Source organism: Oncorhynchus nerka, linkage group LG17 (genome assembly GCF_034236695.1).
Source record: "Oncorhynchus nerka isolate Pitt River linkage group LG17, Oner_Uvic_2.0, whole genome shotgun sequence".
Classification (NCBI taxonomy): domain Eukaryota; kingdom Metazoa; phylum Chordata; class Actinopteri; order Salmoniformes; family Salmonidae; genus Oncorhynchus; species Oncorhynchus nerka.
This window is the reverse complement of record NC_088412.1, coordinates 187,597-210,949: the sequence shown is the minus strand read 5'-3', so window position 1 is coordinate 210,949 and position 23,353 is coordinate 187,597. Positions and strand designations below refer to the sequence as shown.

General features: G+C 44.2%; 1 protein-coding gene across 1 annotated transcript in view; it reads left to right on the top strand.

Moving 5' to 3' along the window:
- ice2 (interactor of little elongator complex ELL subunit 2) overlaps positions 1 to 23,353 on the top strand; it is a 117,277-nt gene that overhangs the window by 46,989 nt on the left and 46,935 nt on the right. The window contains 2 exon segments of the mRNA XM_065002807.1: positions 17,464 to 17,645; positions 22,252 to 23,092. Coding sequence (XP_064858879.1) covers positions 17,464 to 17,645; positions 22,252 to 23,092 — 1,023 coding nt within the window.

The window sequence follows — 23,353 nt, the reverse complement described above, 5'->3', positions numbered from 1 at the left end:
ATGGCTGTATACAGGTAGTACCATGGTAATAACAGGTAATGACATGGCTGTATACAGGGAGATAATAACATGGTTGTATACAGGGTACCAGGTAATAACATGGCTATGTATACAGGTAATGACATGGCTGATACAGGGGTACCAGGTAATAACATGGCTATATACAGGGAGTACCAGGTAATGACATGGCTGTATACAGGAAGTACCAGGTATATGACATGTATCACAGGGAGCCCGGGTAATAACATGGTTATATACAGGGAGTACCAGATAACCAGGTTAATGACATGGCTGTATACAGGGAGTACCAGGTAATGACATGGCTGTATACAGGGAGTACCAGGTAATGACATGGCTGTATACAGGGAGTACCAGGTAATAACATGGCTGTATACAGGGAGTACCGGGTAATAACATGATTATATACAGAGAGTACCAGGTAATAACATGGCTATATACAGGGAGTACCAGGTAATGACATGGCTGTATACAGGAGTACCAGGTAATGACATATAATATACAGGAGTACCGGGTAATAACATGGCTATATACAGGGAGTACCAGGTAAGGACATGGCTGTATACAGGGAGTACCAGATAATAACATGGCTGTATACAGGGATAACATGGTTATATACAGGGAGGTAATAACATGGTTATATACAGGGAGGGAATAACATGGTTATATACAGGGAGTACCGGGTAATAACATGGTTATATACAGGGAGTACCAGGTAATAACATGGTTTTATACAGGGAGGTAATAACATGGTTATATACAGGGAGTACCGGGTAATAACATGGTTATATACAGGGAGTACCAGGTAATAACATGGTTTTATACAGGGAGGTAATAACATGGTTATATACAGGGAGTACCAGGTAATAACATAACTATATACACGGAGGTAATAACATGGCTATATACAGGGAGTACCAGGTAATAACATGGCTATATACAGGGAGTACCAGGCTGTATAACATGGCTATATACAGGGAGTACCAGGTAATAACATGGCTATATACAGGGAGTACCAGGTAATAACATGGCTATATACAGGGAGTACCAGGTAATAACATGGTTATATACACGGGGTACCAGGTAATAACATGGCTGTATACAGGGAGTACCAGGTAATGACATGGCTATATACAGAGAGTACCAGGTAATAACATGGCTGTATACAGGGAGGTAATAACATGGCTATATACAGGGAGTACCAGGTAATAACATGGCTATATACAGGGAGTACCAGGTAATAACATGGCTTTATACAGGAAGTACCAGGTAATAACATGACTATATACAGGGAGTACCAGGTAATAACATGGCTTTATACAGGAAGTACCAGGTAATAACATGGCTTTATACAGGAAGTACCAGGTAATAACATGGTTATATACAGGGAGGTAATAACATGGTTATATACAGGGAGGTAATAACATGGCTATATACAGGGAGTACCAGGTAATAACATGGCTTTATACAGGAAGTACCAGGTAATAACATGACTATATACAGGGAGTACCAGGTAATAACATGGCTTTATACAGGAAGTACCAGGTAATAACATGGCTTTATACAGGAAGTACCAGGTAATAACATGACTTTATACAGGAAGTACCAGGTAATAACATGGCTTTATACAGGAAGTACCAGGTAATAACATGACTATATACAGGGAGTACCAGGTAATAACATGGCTATATACAGGGAGTATCAGGTAATCACATGGCTGTATACAGGGAGTACCAGGTAATAACATGGCTGTATACAGGGAGTACCAGGTAATGACATGGCTGTATACAGGGAGTACCAGATAATAACATGGTTGTATACAGAGAGTACCAGGTAATAACATGGCTATATACAGGGAGTACCAGGTAATGACATGGCTGTATACAGGGAGTACCAGATAATAACATGGTTGTATACAGAGAGTACCAGGTAATAACATGGCTATATACAGGGAGTATCAGGTAATGACATGGCTGTATACAGGGAGTACCAGGTAATAACATGGCTATATACAGGAGTACCAGGTAATAACATGGCTATATACAGGGAGTACCAGGTAATAACATGGCTGTATACAGGGAGTACCAGGTAATAACATGGCTATATACAGGGAGTACCAGGTAATAACATGGCTGTATACAGGGAGTACCAGGTAATAACATGGCTATATACAGGGAGTACCAGGTAATAACATGGCTTTATACAGGAAGTACCAGGTAATGACATGGCTGTATACAGGGAGTACCAGGTAATAACATGGCTATATACAGGAGTACCAGGTAATGACATGGCTGTATACAGGGAGTACCAGATAATAACATGGTTGTATACAGAGAGTACCAGGTAATAACATGGCTATATACAGGGAGTATCAGGTAATGACATGGCTGTATACAGGGAGTACCAGGTAATAACATGGCTATATACAGGGAGTACCAGGTAATGACATGGCTGTATACAGGGAGTACCAGGTAATGACATGGCTGTATACAGGGAGTACCGGGTAATAACATGGCTGTATACAGGGAGTACCGGGTAATAACATGGTTATATACAGGAGTACCAGATAATAACATGGTTATATACAGGGAGGTAATAACATGGCTGTATACAGGGAGGTAATAACATGGCTGTATACAGGGAGGTAATAACATGGCTGTATACAGGGAGTACCAGGTAATAACATGGCTGTATACAGGGAGTACCGGGTAATGACATGGCTGTATACAGGGAGTACCGGGTAATAACATGATTATATACAGAGAGTACCAGGTAATAACATGGCTATATACAGGGAGTACCAGGTAATGACATGGCTGTATACAGGGAGTACCAGGTAATGACATGGCTGTATACAGGGAGTACCGGGTAATGACATATAAGTATACAGGAGTACCGGGTAATAACATGGCTATATACAGGGAGTACCAGGTAATAACATGGCTGTATACAGGGAGTACCAGATAATAACATGGCTGTATACAGGGAGTACCAGGTAATAACATGGTTATATACAGAGAGGTAATAACATGGTTATATACAGGGAGGTAATAACATGGCTATATACAGGGAGTACCAGGTAATAACATGGCTTTATACAGGAAGTACCAGGTAATAACATGACTATATACAGGGAGTACCAGGTAATAACATGGCTTTATACAGGAAGTACCAGGTAATAACATGGCTTTATACAGGAAGTACCAGGTAATAACATGACTATATACAGGGAGTACCAGGTAATAACATGGCTATATACAGGGAGTATCAGGTAATCACATGGCTGTATACAGGGAGTACCAGGTAATAACATGGCTGTATACAGGGAGTACCAGGTAATGACATGGCTGTATACAGGGAGTACCAGATAATAACATGGTTGTATACAGAGAGTACCAGGTAATAACATGGCTATATACAGGAGTACCAGGTAATGACATGGCTGTATACAGGAGTACCAGATAATAACATGGTTGTATACAGAGAGTACCAGGTAATAACATGGCTATATACAGGGAGTATCAGGTAATGACATGGCTGTATACAGGGAGTACCAGGTAATAACATGGCTATATACAGGGAGTACCAGGTAATAACATGGCTATATACAGGGAGTACCAGGTAATAACATGGCTGTATACAGGGAGTACCAGGTAATAACATGGCTATATACAGGGAGTACCAGGTAATAACATGGCTGTATACAGGGAGTACCAGGTAATAACATGGCTATATACAGGGAGTACCAGGTAATAACATGGCTTTATACAGGAAGTACCAGGTAATGACATGGCTGTATACAGGGAGTACCAGGTAATAACATGGCTATATACAGGGAGTACCAGGTAATGACATGGCTGTATACAGGGAGTACCAGATAATAACATGGTTGTATACAGAGAGTACCAGGTAATAACATGGCTATATACAGGGAGTATCAGGTAATGACATGGCTGTATACAGGGAGTACCAGGTAATAACATGGCTATATACAGGGAGTACCAGGTAATGACATGGCTGTATACAGGGAGTACCAGGTAATGACATGGCTGTATACAGGGAGTACCGGGTAATAACATGGCTGTATACAGGGAGTACCGGGTAATAACATGGTTATATACAGGGAGTACCAGATAATAACATGGTTATATACAGGGAGGTAATAACATGGCTGTATACAGGGAGGTAATAACATGGCTGTATACAGGGAGGTAATAACATGGCTGTATACAGGGAGTACCAGGTAATAACATGGCTGTATACAGGGAGTACCGGGTAATGACATGGCTGTATACAGGGAGTACCGGGTAATAACATGATTATATACAGAGAGTACCAGGTAATAACATGGCTATATACAGGGAGTACCAGGTAATGACATGGCTGTATACAGGGAGTACCAGGTAATGACATGGCTGTATACAGGGAGTACCGGGTAATGACATATAAGTATACAGGAGTACCGGGTAATAACATGGCTATATACAGGGAGTACCAGGTAATAACATGGCTGTATACAGGGAGTACCAGGTAATAACATGGCTGTATACAGGGAGTACCAGGTAATAACATGGCTATATACAGGGAGTACCAGGTAATAACATGGCTATATACAGGGAGTACCAGGTAATGACATGGCTGTATACAGGGAGTACCAGATAATAACATGGCTGTATACAGGGAGTACCGGGTAATAACATGGCTGTATACAGGGAGTATCAGGTGATGACATGGCTATATACAGGAAGTACCAGGTAATAACATGGCTATGTACAGGGAGTACCAGGTAATGACATGGCTGTATACAGGGAGTACCAGGTAATGACATGGCTGTATACAGGGAGTACCGGGTAATGACATATAAGTATACAGGAGTACCGGGTAATGACATGGCTGTATACAGGGAGTACCGGGTAATAACATGATTATATACAGAGAGTACCAGGTAATAACATGGCTATATACAGGGAGTACCAGGTAATGACATGGCTGTATACAGGGAGTACCGGGTAATGACATATAAGTATACAGGAGTACCGGGTAATAACATGGCTATATACAGGAAGTACCAGGTAATAACATGACTATATACAGGGAGTACCAGGTAATAACATGGCTTTATACAGGAAGTACCAGGTAATAACATGGCTTTATACAGGAAGTACCAGGTAATAACATGACTATATACAGGGAGTACCAGGTAATAACATGGCTATATACAGGGAGTATCAGGTAATCACATGGCTGTATACAGGGAGTACCAGGTAATAACATGGCTATATACAGGGAGTACCAGGTAATGACATGGCTGTATACAGGGAGTACCAGATAATAACATGGTTGTATACAGAGAGTACCAGGTAATAACATGGCTATATACAGGGAGTATCAGGTAATGACATGGCTGTATACAGGGAGTACCAGGTAATAACATGGCTATATACAGGGAGTACCAGGTAATAACATGGCTATATACAGGAGTACCAGGTAATAACATGGCTGTATACAGGGAGTACCAGGTAATAACATGGCTATATACAGGGAGTACCAGGTAATAACATGGCTGTATACAGGGAGTACCAGGTAATAACATGGCTATATACAGGGAGTACCAGGTAATAACATGGCTTTATACAGGAAGTACCAGGTAATGACATGGCTGTATACAGGGAGTACCAGGTAATAACATGGCTATATACAGGGAGTACCAGGTAATGACATGGCTGTATACAGGGAGTACCAGATAATAACATGGTTGTATACAGAGAGTACCAGGTAATAACATGGCTGTATACAGGGAGTATCAGGTAATGACATGGCTGTATACAGGGAGTACCAGGTAATAACATGGCTATATACAGGGAGTACCAGGTAATGACATGGCTGTATACAGGGAGTACCAGGTAATGACATGGCTGTATACAGGGAGTACCGGGTAATAACATGGCTGTATACAGGGAGTACCGGGTAATAACATGGTTATATACAGGGAGTACCAGATAATAACATGGTTATATACAGGGAGGTAATAACATGGCTGTATACAGGGAGGTAATAACATGGCTGTATACAGGGAGTACCAGGTAATAACATGGCTGTATACAGGGAGTACCAGGTAATAACATGGCTGTATACAGGGAGTACCGGGTAATGACATGGCTGTATACAGGGAGTACCGGGTAATAACATGATTATATACAGAGAGTACCAGGTAATAACATGGCTATATACAGGGAGTACCAGGTAATGACATGGCTGTATACAGGGAGTACCAGGTAATGACATGGCTGTATACAGGGAGTACCGGGTAATGACATATAAGTATACAGGAGTACCGGGTAATAACATGGCTATATACAGGGAGTACCAGGTAATAACATGGCTGTATACAGGGAGTACCAGATAATAACATGGCTGTATACAGGGAGTACCGGGTAATAACATGGTTATATACAGGGAGGTAATAACATGGTTATATACAGGGAGGTAATAACATGGCTATATACAGGGAGTACCAGGTAATAACATGGCTTTATACAGGAAGTACCAGGTAATAACATGACTATATACAGGGAGTACCAGGTAATAACATGGCTTTATACAGGAAGTACCAGGTAATAACATGGCTTTATACAGGAAGTACCAGGTAATAACATGACTATATACAGGGAGTACCAGGTAATAACATGGCTATATACAGGGAGTATCAGGTAATCACATGGCTGTATACAGGGAGTACCAGGTAATAACATGGCTATATACAGGGAGTACCAGGTAATGACATGGCTGTATACAGGGAGTACCAGATAATAACATGGTTGTATACAGAGAGTACCAGGTAATAACATGGCTATATACAGGGAGTATCAGGTAATGACATGGCTGTATACAGGGAGTACCAGGTAATAACATGGCTATATACAGGGAGTACCAGGTAATAACATGGATGTATACAGGGAGTACCAGGTAATAACATGGCTGTATACAGGGAGTACCAGGTAATAACATGGCTATATACAGGGAGTACCAGGTAATAACATGGCTGTATACAGGGAGTACCAGGTAATAACATGGCTATATACAGGGAGTACCAGGTAATAACATGGCTATATACAGGGAGTACCAGGTAATGACATGGCTGTATACAGGGAGTACCAGATAATAACATGGCTGTATACAGGGAGTACCGGGTAATAACATGGCTGTATACAGGGAGTATCAGGTGATGACATGGCTATATACAGGGAGTACCAGGTAATAACATGGCTATGTACAGGGAGTACCAGGTAATGACATGGCTGTATACAGGGAGTACCAGGTAATGACATGGCTGTATACAGGGAGTACCGGGTAATGACATATAAGTATACAGGAGTACCGGGTAATGACATGGCTGTATACAGGGAGTACCGGGTAATAACATGATTATATACAGAGAGTACCAGGTAATAACATGGCTATATACAGGGAGTACCAGGTAATGACATGGCTGTATACAGGGAGTACCGGGTAATGACATATAAGTATACAGGAGTACCGGGTAATAACATGGCTATATACAGGGAGTACCGGGTAATAACATGGCTGTATACAGGGAGTACCGGGTAATAACATGGTTATATACAGGGAGTACCAGATAATAAAATGGCTGTATACAGGGAGTACCAGGTAATAACATGGCTATATACAGAGAGTCCCAGGTAATAACATGGTTATATACAGGGAGTACCGGGTAATAACATGGTTATATACAGGGAGTACCGGGTAATAACATGGCTATATACAGGGAGTACCAGGTAATAACATGGTTATAGACAGGGAGTACCGGGTAATGACATATAAGTATACAGGGAGTACCGGGTAATGACATATAAGTATACAGGGAGTACCGGGTAATAACATGGCTGTATACAGGGAGTACCGGGTAATGACATATAAGTATACAGGGAGTACCGGGTAATGACATATAAGTATACAGGGAGTACCGGGTAATGACATATAAGTATACAGGGAGTACCGGGTAATGACATATAAGTATACAGGGAGTACCGGGTAATGACATATAAGTATACAGGGAGTACCGGGTAATGACATGGTTATATACAGGGAGTACCGGGTAATGACATGGTTATATACAGGGAGTACCGGGTAATGACATATAAGTATACGGGGAGTACCGGGTAATGACATGGTTATATTCAGGGAGGTAATAACATGGTTATATACAGGGAGGTAATAACATGGCTATATACATGGAGGTAATAACATGGCTATATACAGGGAGTACCAGATAATAACATGGCTATATACAGGGAGTACCAGGTAATAACATGGCTATATACAGGGAGGTAATAACATGGTTATATACAGGGAGGTAATAACATGGCTATATACAGGGAGTACCAGATAATAACATGGCTATATACAGGGAGTACCAGATAATAACATGGCTATATACAGGGAGTACCTGGTAATAACATGGCTATATACAGGGACAACCAGGTAATAACATGGCTATATACACGGGGTACCAGGTAATAACATGGTTATATACAGGGAGTACCAGGTAATAACATGGTTATATACAGGGAGTACCAGGTAATGACATGGCTATATACAGAGAGTACCAGGTAATGACATGGCTATATATAGAGAGTACCAGGTAATGACATGGCTATATACAGAGAGTACCAGGTAATAACATGGCTATATACAGAGAGTACCAGGTAATAACATGGTTATATACAGGTAATAACATGGTTATATACAGAGAGTACCAGGTAATAACATGGCTATATATAGGGAGTACCAGGTAATAACATGGCTATATACAGGGAGTACCAGGTAATAACATGGCTACAGTGTGCTCGGGAAGTATTCAGACCCCTTTTCCACATTTTGTTAGGTTACAGCCTTACTCTAAGATGGATTATATACTTTTTTTTCTCTCATCAATTTACATACAATACCTCATAATTTCAAAGCAAAAACAGGTACCTTATTTACATAAGTATTTATACCCTTTGCTATGAGACTGTAAAGGTGCATCCTGTTTCCATTGATCATCCTTGAGATGTTTCTACAACTTGATTGGAGTTCACCTGTGGTAAATTAAATTGATTGGACATGATTTGGAAAGGCACACACCTCTCTATATAAGGTCCCACCCTTGACAGTGCATGTCAGAGCAAAAACCAAACCATGAGGTCGACATAATTTTTGTGTCGAGGTACAGACCTGGGGAAGGGTACCAAAACATTTGTGACTCATTTTTAGAAACTGGGCGTATGTTGCACGTCACTACTTCACAGGAGAGGCATTTGAAGGTAAACTTTTTTATTAATCAAAATGTGTTTTTTGGCAGAATTGTCTTCTGGAACACGTGAACTTTCATGCGTCTTAATTACAAACGTGTATGCTATCTGTAAATACCAATACATTTAGCCAGATCGTCCAGTGTGCGCTCTGAATGCTTCCGAGAGCGAAACGCTCTGAATTTACGACCTGACAATCTGACAACGCTCAGAGTTTACGACCTGACAATCTGACAACGCTCAGAGTTTACGACCTGACAGTCTGACAACGCTCAGAGTTTACGATCTGACAATCTGACAACGCTCAGAGTTTACGACCTGACAATCTGACAACGCTCAGAGTTTACGATCTGACAATCTGACACGCTCAGAGTTTACGATCGCTCAGAGTTTACGACCTGACAATCTGACAACGCTCAGAGTTTACGACCTGACAATCTGACAACGCTCAGAGTTTACGATCTGACAATCTGACAACGCTCAGAGTTTACGACCTGACAATCTGACAACGCTCAGAGTTTACGACCTGACAATCTGACAACGCTCAGAGTTTACGACCTGACAATCTGACAACGCTCAGAGTTTACGACCTGACAATCTGACAACGCTCAGAGTTTACGACCTGACAATCTGACAACGCTCAGAGTTTACGACCTGACAATCTGACAACGCTCAGAGTTTACGACCTGACAATCTGACAACGCTCAGAGTTTGCGATCTGACAATTTGACTCCGTTTGAAATGGATGTGGGTGTCAAACATGCAAAACACATAATTTATAAATAAATATATATATTTTTTGACCCGTTACCCGGTGAATTTAAAATGGATTCAATTTAGATTTTTTGGGGGTCACTGGCCTACCTACACACAATATCCCATAATGTTAAAGTGGAATGATGTTTACTAAATATTTACAAAGCCATTTAAATTGAGAAGATGAAATGTCTTGTGTCAATAAGTATTCAACCCCTTTGTTATGACAAGCCTAAATAAGTTCAGGAGGAAAAATGTGCTTAACAGGTCACATAATAAGTTGCATGGACTTTTTGTAATAATTTTTTTGAATGATTGCTTCACCTCAGTACCTTACACATACAATTGTCTGTAAGATACCTCAGTTGAGCTGTGAATTTCAAACACAGATTCAACCACAAAGACCTGGGAATTTTTACAATGCCTCAGAAAGAAGGGCACTTATTAGTAGGTGGGTAATTTTTTTGTGAAAAATAAAGCAGACATTTAATATCCCTTTGAGTGAAGTTATGAATTACACTTTGGAAGGTGTATCAATATACCCAGTCACTAACAGACGTCCTTCCTAACTCACCATGAGGCCAATGGTGACTTTAAAACAGTTACAGAGTTTAATGGCTGTGATAGGAGAAAACTGAGGATGGATCAACAACCTTGTAGTTACTCCAGAATACTAACCTAAATGACAGAGTGAAAAGAATGAAAACTCTACAGAATTAAAATATTCCAAAACATGCATCCTGTTTGCAACAAGGCATTAAAGTATTACTGCAAAAAAATGTGGCAAAGCAATTATTTTTGTCTTGAATACAAAGTGTTATGTTTGGGGCAAACACATCACTGAGTACCACTCTCCTTATTTTCAAGCATAGTGGTGGCTGCATCATGTAATGGGTATCCTTGTAATCATTAAGGACTGGGGAGTTTTTCAGGATAAAAATCAACTGATTGGAGCTAAAACACAGGAAATGTTGTAGAGGAAAACCTGTTTCAATCTGCTTTCCACTAGACACTGGGAGTTTAATTCACATTTCAGCAGGACATTAACCTAAAATACAAGGTCATATCTACACTGTAGTTGCTTACCAAGAAGACACTGAATGTTCCGGAGTGGCATTACAGTTTTGACTTAAATCTGCTTGAAAATCTATGGCAAGACCTGGAAATGGTTGTCTAGCAAACATCAACAACCAATTTGACAACTTTAAGAATTTTGAAAATAATAATGGGCAAATATTGCACAATCCAGGTGTGGAAAGCTCTTAGACTTACCCAGAAAGACTTTCAACAAAGTATTGACTCACGGGTCTGAATACTTATGTAAATTAGATTTCTGTATTTAATTTCCAATAAATTTGCAAAAATTTCTTAAAGCATGTCACTTTGTCATTATTGGGTATTTTATGTAGATGGGTGGGGGAAATGTTTTTATCCATTTTGAATCCACATCAAAATGTGGAATAAGTCAAGGGGTATGAATACTTTCTGAAGGCACTGTATATATATTTCCTTGTGATGTTCAGAGGACGAGGGAAAGTGATCTGAAGTTTAGCTAAAAATGGGCTATTAGTGTCATAATTTCATTGATTTACGACTTTAGTCGACTTTCGAACAGTTGGTTCTATCAAATAAGGGGGGAAAAGCACATGAAAGAGGACATTCTTAGCTAGTATGAGGTCAAACACCTCTTTACATGAAAGAGGACATTCTCAGCTAGTATGAGGTCAACCTCTTTACAGAAAGTGTCTAGGCTGACTCGAACATAAGGGAAGTATTTTTGTTGTAGTATTTTTACGTTGGTGGGTAAGAGCCAAGATGGAGGCGCGTGGCTTCAACACAATGGGGAGGGGAGAGCCAAGATGGAGGCGCGTGGCTTCAACACAATGGTAGGGGAGAGCCAAGATGGAGGCGCGTGGCTTCAACACAATGGTGGGGGAGAGCCAAGATGGAGGCGCGTGGCTTCAACACAATGGTAGGGGAGAGCCAAGATGGAGGCGCGTGGCTTCAACACAATGGTAGGAGAGAGCCAAGATGGAGGCGCGTGGCTTCAACACAATGGGGAGGGAGAGCCAAGATGGAGGCGCGTGGCTTCAACACAATGGTAGGGGAGAGCCAAGATGGAGGCGCGTGGCTTCAACACAATGGTAGGGGAGAGCCAAGATGGAGGCGCGTGGCTTCAACACAATGGTGGGGGAGAGCCAAGATGGAGGCGCGTGGCTTCAACACAATGGTAGGGGAGAGCCAAGATGGAGGCGCGTGGCTTCAACACAATGGTAGGAGAGAGCCAAGATGGAGGCGCGTGGCTTCAACACAATGGTGGGGGAGAGCCAAGATGGAGGCGCGTGGCTTCAACACAGTGGTAGGAAGGCTCCAGGCAGGTGGAAATGATCACACAATAAACTTGGATATCAGTCAGCTAGCGTGCTAGGTTGAGAAAGTTACGGAACTCCGGTAGCCTACTTCACAGAGAAACAGGCCGAAAAGTTGACAAAACAAAAAGGAGAACGAAAATCAAACCAAGAACAGATGAGGTACTAAACAGTTGGAAAGTAATTACATGCTAGCATGGCTAGTGGCTAACATTAGCCAGCTCAAGCTATTGAGCTAGGGAGCTAGCATATGAACTCAGTAGCAGAGTAGGTTCTCTTATTGACGGTGGCAAATGTTACATTGAGGGTAGTTAGGATGTTATCAGAAAATAACTTAATATATATACAGTACCAGTCAAAAGTTTGGACACACCTACTCATTTAAGGGTTTTTCTTAATTTTGACTATTTTCTACATTGTAGAATAATAGTGAAGACATCAAAACTTAGGAATAACACACATGGAATCATGTAGTAACCAAAAAAGTGTTAAACAAATCAAAATATTTTTTAGATTCTTGAAAATCGCCACCCTTTGCCTTGATGACAGCTTTGCACACTTGACATTCACTCAACCAGCTTCACCTGGAATGCTTTTCCAACAGTCTTGAAGCAGTTCCCACATATGCTGAGCACTTGTTGGCTGCTTTTCCTTCCCGCTGAGGTCCAACTCATCCCAAACCATCTCAATTGGGTTGAGGTTGGGTGATTGTGGAGGCCAGGTCATCTGATGCAGCACTCCATCACTCTCCTTGGTCAAATAGCCCTTACACAGCCTGGAGGTGTGTTGGGTCATTGTCCTGTTGAAAACAAATAATTGTCCCACTAAGCGCAATCCAGATGGGATGGCGTATCGCTGCAGAATGCTGTGGTAGCCATGCTGGTTACGTGTGCCTTGAATTCTAAATAAATCACTGACAGTGACACCAGCAAAGCGCCATCACACCACCTCCTCCTCCATGCTTCACGGTGGGAACCACACATGCAGAGATTATCCGTTCACCTGCTCTGCATCTCACAAAGACTCCGTAGTTGGAACCAAAAATCTCAAATTGGGACTCATCAGACCGAAAGACAGATTTCCACCGGTCTAATGTCCATTGCTTGTGTTTCTTGGCCCAAGTATGTCTCCTCTTCTTATTGGTGTCCTTTTAGTAGAGGTTTCTCTGCAGCAATTCGACCATGAAGACCTGATTCATACAGTCTCCTCTGAACAGTTGAGGTTGAGATGTGTCTGTTAGTTGAACTCTGTGAAGCATTTTTTTGGGCTGCAATCTGAGGCTGGTAAATCTATTGAACTTATCCTCTGCAACAGAGGTAACTCTGGGTCTTCCTTTCCTGTGGCGGTCCTCATGAGAGACAGTTTTATCATAGCGCTTGATGGTTTTTGCGATTGCACTTGAAGAAACATTCAAAGTTCTTGACATTTTCCGGATTGACTGACCTTCATGTCTTAAGTAATGATGGGCTGTCATGTCTCTTTGCTTATTTGAGCTGTTTTTGCCATAATATGGACTTGGTCTTTTACCAAATAGGGCTATGTTCTGTATACCACCCCTACCTTGTCACAACACAACTGATTGGCTCAAACGCATTAAGAAAATAAATTGCACAAATGAACTTTTAACAAGGCACACCTTTTAATTGAAACGCATTCCAGGTGACGACGTCATGAAGCTGGTTGAGAGAATGCCAAGAGTGCAAAGCTGTCATCAAGGCAAAGGGTGGCTACACTGAAGAATTGTTTAACACATTCTTGGTTACTACATGATTCCATATATTATTTCATAGTTTCAACAAACCTGATTCTCTTTTTGTATTTATTTCTCGTATTATTATTTTTTCTATTATTTCAAAAAATTTCTCTCTGCATTGTTGGGAAGGGCCCATAATTAAGCATTTCATTATTAGTCTACACCTGTTGTTTACGAAGCATGGGGCTAATAACATTTGATTTGACAGTGTATGAACAGAAAGGTGTGTACAGCACTAGTTACATTGGATGAGCCTTCACTAGAATACAGTATATACCTATAACGTGGGTAAAACAGCATGTAAACATTATTACATTGATCTTTGTTCAATGATTCTATGTACGTTGGGCAACATTCTCTAGGGTGCTGGGTGGAGTACCGGGTGGTAGCCGACTAGTGACAGTGACTAAGGTTCAGGGTAGAGTACCGGGTGGGAGCCGGCTAGTGACAGTGACTAAGGTTCAGGGTAGAGTACCGGGTGGGAGCCGACTAGTGACAGTGACTAAGGTTCAGGGTAGAGTACCGGGTGGTAGCCGGCTAGTGACAGTGACTAAGGTTCAGGGTGGAGTAGCCTAGTGACAGTGACTAAGGTTCAGGGAGCCGGTGGTAGCCGGCTAGTGACAGTGACTAAGGTTCAGGGTAGAGTACCGGGTGGTAGCCGGCTAGTGACAGTGACTAAGGTTCAGGGTAGGGTACCGGGTGGTAGCTGGCTAGTGACAGTGTCTAAGGTTCCGGGTGGGAGCTGGCTAGTGACAGTGACTAAGGTTCAGGGTAGAGTACCGGGTGGGAGCCGGCTAGTGACAGTGACTAAGGTTCAGGGTGGAGTACCGGGTGGGAGCCGGCTAGTGACAGTGAGGTTCAGGGTAACCGGGTTCAGGGACAGTGACTAAGGTTCAGGGTAGAGTACCGGGTGGGAGCCGGCTAGTGACAGTGACTAAGGTTCAGGGTAGAGTACCGGGTGGTAGCTGGCTAGTGACAGTGACTAAGGTTCAGGGTAGAGTACCGGGTGGTAGCGGCTAGTGACAGTGACTAGGTTCAGGGTTCAGGGTAGAGTACTAAGGTTCAGGGGTGGAGCCGGCTAGTGACAGTGACTAAGGTTCAGGGTAGAGTACCGGGTGGGAGCCGGCTAGTGACAGTGACTAAGGTTCAGGGTAGAGTACCGGGTGGGAGGCGTAGAGCCGGCTAGTGACAGTGACTAAGTGACCGGGTGGTAGCCGGCTAGTGACAGTGACTAAGGTTCAGGGTACCGGGTGGTAGCTAGTGACAGTGTCTAAGGTTCAGGGTAGGACCGGGTGGTAGCCGGCTAGTGACAGTGTGACAGTGACTGGCTAGTGACAAGGTTCAGGGTAGAGACACATTTTCACTCCAGGGTGACGGATGCCGGCTAGTGACAGTGACTAAGGTTCAGGGTAGAGTCACCGGGTGGTTCAGACCCAGAGCCCGGCTAGTGACAGTGACTAAGGTTCATCTGGTGGAGTATTCCTCTTGTCCAGGTGGGAAAGGGCTTTGCGCGATTGCGTTGCCTGTGGATCTGTTGGGGCAGTTTCTAATGGTGACAGTGACTAAGGTTCAGCCTAAAGCAATTTGTTATGACAGAAGTGAGTGTTACAGGGCAACAATCATTTAGTGCACTTCCTGGTATAGAAACAATGGTGGATATCCAGTCACAGTGAATAGTAAAAACAACATCCTCTATGCACTTCCTGGTGAACCCAGTCACAGTAGTAACAACATCCTTAACTATGCACTTCTTTATTGTCTGTGATTGAACCCAGTCACACTTTGTTCCTGTCTGTTGTTTGTGCCTAATTGCCTTAACATCCTCTATGTTGTCACCTTGCTGTGGTGGTGAACCTTTAATTTAGCAGTCACAGTAGTAACAACATCCTCTATGCACTTCCTGGTGAACCCAGTCACAGTAGTAACAACATCCTCTATGCACTTCCTGGTGAACCCAGTCACAGTAGTAACAACATCCTCTATGCACTTCCTGGTGAACCCAGTCACAGTAGTAACAACATCCTCTATGAACCCAGCACTTCCTGGTGAACCCAGTCACAGTAGTAACAACATCCTCTATGCACTTCCTGGTGAACCCAGTCACAGTAGTAACAACATCCTCTATGCACTTCCTGGTGAACCCAGTCACAGTCGTAACAACATCCTCTATGCACTTCCTGGTGAACCCAGTCACAGTCGTAACAACATCCTCTATGCACTTCCTGGTAGAACCCAGTCACAGTAGTAACAACATCCTCTATGCACTTCCTGGTGAACCCAGTCACAGTAGTAACAACATCCTCTATGCACTTCCTGGTGAACCCAGTCACAGTAGTAACAACATCCTCTATGCACTTCCTGGTGAACCCAGTCACAGTAGTAACAACATCCTCTATGCACTTCCTGGTGAACCCAGTCACAGTAGTAACAACATCCTCTATGCACTTCCTGGTGAACCCAGTCACTTCCTGACTTCCTGGTGAACCCAGTCACAGTCGTAACAACATCCTCTATGCACTTCCTGGTGAACCCAGTCACAGTAGTCAGTGTAGTACAGTGCCTTGAACCCAGTCAAAGTAACAACATTTGCACTTCCTGGTGAACCCAGTCCTGAATAATCCTCTTTTCCTGGTGAACCCAGTCACAGTAGTAACAACATGCTCTATGCACTTTTCCGTTTTTGATTTGTGAAAAAGGTTTGCAAATAGTCACAATAAATATCACTTCCTGGTGAACCCAGTCCACTTCATGATTGTGTCCAGTCACTTGTAACAACATCCTCTTGATTCTTCACAGTCGTAAAAATACAGTTTTATATCCTCTATGCACTTTGGTGAACCCATGTTTGAAGCCCAGTCACAGTAGTAACAAAATGCACTTCCTGGTGAAAAAGGTAACAACATCCTCTATGCACTTCACCCAGGGTAACAACATCCTCTATGCACTTCCTGGTGAACCCAGTCAAGGCACTCTATGCACTTCCTGGTGAACCCAGTCACTATTCCTCTATGCAGGTGACCCAGTCACAGTAGTAACAACATCCTCTATGCACTTTTCCCAGTCCAGGTGACTTCAAAACTGAAGCATGGAACCCATTCACAATTGGTCAGACCAACGTTGAAACAGTCCAGGTGATCAACTGAGAGATCTACAATGTTCAGACCTGAGAGCCATAAAGTCAACATCTGTTTTAATAAACTAGTTTTCATGATGTGAACCCAGCAGACCTGTAAGTAATGTGTCTGTATTGCAGGCAGTAGCCAGAGTCAGACGGTGTACATCGACCCTCCACTGCTCCAGACAGAGGTGACTGTGAGAGAGAGGAGTCTGCTGTTCCACGAGGAGAGCATGAAGCTGTCAGTCAACAAGACTGGAACCAAGAATGTCTTCCACCTCATGACTGAGACTCCAGCTATGAACAAACCACTACCCGCTGTATGTAGCCTAACCCCTAACCTTAACCCTACATCTCCTAGCTGTCTGTACCCTAACCCCTAACCTTAACCCTACATCTCCTAGCTGTCTGTAGCCTAACCCCTAACCTTAACCCTACATCTCCTAGCTGTCTGTACCCTAACCTTAACCCTAACCCCTGATATTAACCCTACATCTCCTAGCTGTCTGTACCCTAACCTTAACCCTACATCTCCTAGCTGTCTGTACCCTAACCCCTAACCTTAACCCTACATCTCCTAGCTGTCTGTACCCTAACCCCTGACCTTAACCCTACATCTCCTAGCTGTCTGTACCCTAACCCCTAACCTTAACCCTACATCTCCTAGCTGTCTGTACCCTAACTAACCCTGACCTTAACCCTACATCTCCTAGCTGTCTGTACCCTAACCCTAACCTTAACCCTACATCTCCTAGCTGTCTGTAGCCTACCTAACCTTAACCCTACATCTCCTAGCTGTCTGTAGCCTAACTGTCCCTAACCCTGACCTTAACCCTACATCTCCTAGCTGTCTGTACCCTAACCCCTAAACCTTAACCCTACATCTCCTAGCTGTCTGTAGCCTAACCCCTAACCTTAACCCTACATCTCCTAGCTGTCTGTAGCCTAACCCTAACCTTAACCCTACATCTCCTAGCTGTCTGTACCCTAACCCCTAACCCTGACCTTAACCCTAATCTCCTAGCTGTATTAACCCTAACCCATTAACCCTACATCTCCTAGCTGTCTGTACCCTAACCCCTAACCCCTAACCTTAACCCTACATCTCCTAGCTGTCTGTACCCTAACCCTGACCTTAACCCTACATCTCCTAGCTGTCTGTACCCTAACCCCTAAACCTTAACCCTACATCTCCTAGCTGTCTGTACCCTAACCCCTAACCCTGACCTTAACCCTACATCTCCTAGCTGTCTGTACCCTAACCCTGTCTGACCTTAACCCTACATCTCCTAGCTGTCTGTACCCTAACCCCTAACCTTAACCCTACATCTCCTAGCTGTCTGTACCCTAACCCCTAACCCTGATACCTTAACCCTACATCTCCTAGCTGTCTGTACCCTAACCCCTAACCCTGACCTTAACCCTACATCTCCTAGCTGTCTGTAGCCTAACCCCTAACCTTAACCCTACATCTCCTAGCTGTCTGTACCCTAACCCCTGACCTTAACCCTACATCTCCTAGCTGTCTGTACCCTAACCCCTACCTAACCTTAACCCTACATCTCCTAGCTGTCTGTACCCTAACCCTGACTTTAACCCTACATCTCCTAGCTGTCTGTACCCTAACCCCTAACCTTAACCCTACATCTCCTAGCTGTCTGTACCCTAACCCTGACCTTAACCCTACATCTCCTAGCTGTCTGTAGCCTAACCCTAACCCTGACCTTAACCCTACAACTCCTAGCTGTCTGTACCCTAACCCCTAACCTTAACCCTACATCTCCTAGCTGTCTGTACCCTAACCCCTGACCTTAACCCTACATCTCCTAGCTGTCTGTAGCCTAATCCCTAACCCTGACCTTAACCCTACATCTCCTAGCTGTCTGTACCCTAACCCCTAACCTAACCTAACCCTACATCTCCTAGCTGTCTGTACCCTAACCCCTAACCTTAACCCTACATCTCCTAGCTGTCTGTACCCTAACCCCCCTAACCTTAACCCTACATCTCCTAGCTGTCTGTAGCCTAACCCCTAACCCTGACCTTAACCCTACATCTCCTAGCTGTCTGTACCCCTAACCCTGACCTTAACCCTACATCTCCTAGCTGTCTGTACCCTAACCCCTAACCTTAACCCTACATCTCCTAGCTGTCTGTACCCTAACCCCTAACCTTAACCCTACATCTCCTAGCTGTCTGTACCCTAACCCCTAACCCTGACCTTAACCCTACATCTCCTAGCTGTCTGTACCCTAACCCCTAACCCTGATATTAACCCTACATCTCCTAGCTGTCTGTACCCTAACCCCTAACCTTAACCCTACATCTCCTAGCTGTCTGTACCCTAACCCCTAACCCCTAACCCTGATATTAACCCTACATCTCCTAGCTGTCTGTACCCTAACCCCTAACCTTAACCCTACATCTCCTAGCTGTCTGTAGCCTAACCCCTAACCTTAACCCTACATCTCCTAGCTGTCTGTAACCTAACCCCTGACCTTAACCCTACATCTCCTAGCTGTCTGTACCCTAACCCTAACCTTAACCCTACATCTCCTAGCTGTCTGTACCCTAACCCCTGACCTTAACCCTACATCTCCTAGCTGTCTGTACCCTAACCCTGACCTTAACCCTACATCTCCTAGCTGTCTGTACCCCTAACCCCTACATCTCCTAGCCTAACCTTAACCCTACATCTCCTAGCTGTCTGTAGCCTAACCCCTAACCCTGACCTTAACCCTACATCTCCTAGCTGTCTGTACCCTAACCCCTAACCTTAACCCTACATCTCCTAGCTGTCTGTACCCTAACCCCTAACCTTAACCCTATCTCCTAGCTGTCTGTACCTAATAACCCTGACCTTAACCCTACATCTCCTAGCTGTCTGTGTACCTAACCCTAACCCCTAACCTTAACCCTACATCTCCTAGCTGTCTGTACCCTAACCTTAACCCTACATCTCCTAGCTGTCTGTACCCTAACCCCTAACCTTAACCCTACATCTCCTAGCTGTCTGTACCCTAACCCCTAACCCTGACCTTAACCCTACATCTCCTAGCTGTCTGTACCCTAACCCCTGACCTTAACCCTACATCTCCTAGCTGTCTGTACCCTAACCCCTAACCTTAACCCTACATCTCCTAGCTGTCTGTAGCCTAACCCCTAACCTTAACCCTACATCTCCTAGCTGTCTGTACCCTAACCCCTAACCTTAACCCTACATCTCCTAGCTGTCTGTACCCTAACCCCTAACCCTGATATTAACCCTACATCTCCTAGCTGTCTGTACCCTAACCCCTAACCTTAACCCTACATCTCCTAGCTGTCTGTACCCTAACCCCTAACCTTAACCCTACATCTCCTAGCTGTCTGTACCCTAACCCCTGACCTTAACCCTACATCTCCTAGCTGTCTGTACCCTAACCCCTAACCTTAACCCTACATCTCCTAGCTGTCTGTACCCTAACCCCTAACCTTAACCCTACATCTCCTAGCTGTCTGTAGCCTAACCCCTGACCTAACCGTAACCCTACATCTCCTAGCTGTCTGTACCCTAACCCTGACCTTAACCCTACATCTCCTAGCTGTCTGTACCCTAACCCCTAACCCTGACCTTAACCCTACATCTCCTAGCTGTCTGTACCCTAACCCCTGACCTTAACCCTACATCTCCTAGCTGTCTGTACCCTAACCCCTAACCTTAACCCTACATCTCCTAGCTGTCTGTACCCTAACCCCTAACCCTGACCTTAACCCTACATCTCCTAGCTGTCTGTACCCTAACCCCTAACCTTAACCCTACATCTCCTAGCTGTCTGTACCCTAACCCCTAACCCTGACCTTAACCCTACATCTCCTAGCTGTCTGTAGCCTAACCCTGACCTTAACCCTACATCTCCTAGCTGTCTGTACCCTAACCCCTAACCTTAACCCTACATCTCCTAGCTGTCTGTACCCCTAACCCCTGACCTTAACCCTACATCTCCTAGCTGTCTGTACCTAACCCCTAACCCTGACCTTAACCCTACATCTCCTAGCTGTCTGTACCCTAACCCCTAACCCTGACCTTAACCCTACATCTCCTAGCTGTCTGTAGCCTAACCCTGACCTTAACCCTACATCTCCTAGCTGTCTGTAGCCTAACCCCTAACACTGACCTTAACCCTACATCTCCTAGCTGTCTGTAGCCTAACCCTTAATTTGGTTTCATAGCAGATGTTTTGTAATTGTTTCCCTTGCTAGAGTAAAGTTGGTTTCTAACTCAGTGTGTGCTCTACAGGATAGCTCTAACTCAGTGTGTGCTCTACAGAAGAGCTCGGACTCAGTGTGCGCTCTACAGGAGAACTCTAACTCAGTGTGCGCTCTACAGGAGAACTCTAACTCAGTGTGCGCTCTACAGGAGAACTCTAACTCAGTGTGTGCTCTACAGGAGAACTCTAACTCAGTGTGCGCTCTACAGGAGAACTCTAACTCAGTGTGTGCTCTACAGGAGAGCTCTAACTCAGTGTGTGCTCTACAGGATAGCTCTAACTCAGTGTGTGCTCTACAGGAGAGCTCTAACTCAGTGTGTGCTCTACAGGAGAACTCTAACTCAGTGTGTGCTCTACAGGATAGCTCTAACTCAGTGTGTGCTCTACAGGAGAGCTCTAACTCAGTGTGTGCTCTACAGGATAGCTCTAACTCAGTGTGTGCTCTACAGGAGAACTCTAACTCAGTGTGTGCTCTACAGGATAGCTCTAACTCAGTGTGCGCTCTACAGGAGAGCTCTAACTCAGTGTGTGCTCTACAGGAGAGCTCTAACTCAGCGAGAACTCTAACTCAGTGTGTGCTCTACAGGATAGCTCTAACTCAGTGTGTGCTCTACAGGAGAGCTCTAACTCAGTTTGCGCTCTACAGGATAGCTCTAACTCAGTGTGTGCTCTACAGGAGAGCTCCCAGAGGAGGCTGGCCTCGTTTGAGACCTCTGGTCTGGACTTTGGACTTGATCTCACAGACTTAGAAACGTTTGGAGAAACGACTCAGTCCCCCAAGAGGCTGAAGACTCATCATCTACAGAAAGACTTGGTCAGTCAGCCTAAAACCAAGTCTAAACAGCACAGTGGGACCCTGGGTAAAGAGGTATCGAAGGCCAGCAGAACTCAGGATGAAGAGGTGAACTTATTATGGACAAACACAAAGGTGGTTTCAGAGACAGAGGGGAGAGAGCTAAGAGAGCAGAGCTGTGCTGGACAATCATTGGCTGCTACTGTCCCTTCAGCCAATCAGCTGAAACCTGGCTCTGTACAGGACTCTGAGGAACAGTTATCCTCAGGTGGAGACTCAGAAGACGAGCGCCTGGTGATTGATGACCCTGTATCCCCAGTCTCCACCACCAACAGGTTACCCCCAACCACGGCGACCCAACTCTCCCCAACACATCAACAGGACACTCCCCGATCCCCCTCTGCCTCCTCACCACCACCCCTCGCCACCGGGACAAGGAGAGTGGCCAGGAAGGCTAAGGTACCAGGGGGCTGTGACCAGCTGGGTCAGATCCTAGCCATGCAGAAGGCCATGCTCAAACCCAAACCCTCTAACAACCAGACCCAGGACCCAGCCAGACCCTGCTCCTCCCAGCCCACAGAACCCCTCTCCAACACAAACCCCCAGTCACTGGTGAAGCCCTGTGTGTCCAACTACCTGGAGAGTACCCAGGATGGAGAGACGTATGTCGACGCCCCTTCTCAATCTGGACCAATAGACAACAGGAAGACTGTACAACAAAAACGTTAGTATTAACCATCAACATGGACAGATATAAATATATTCAGTATGTGAGACTGTAGCATGGTATGTGTGTAATGATTATAGCTGTGGTTGTGTTACATGTTAATGTGTCCCCCCCAGGGCTGATGTGTTACATGTTAATATGTCCCCCCCCCAGGGCTGCTGTGTTACATGTTAATATGTCCCCCCCAGGGCTGCTGTGTTACATGTTAATGTGTCCCTCCCCCAGGGCTGCTGTGTTACATGTTAATGTGTCCCCCAG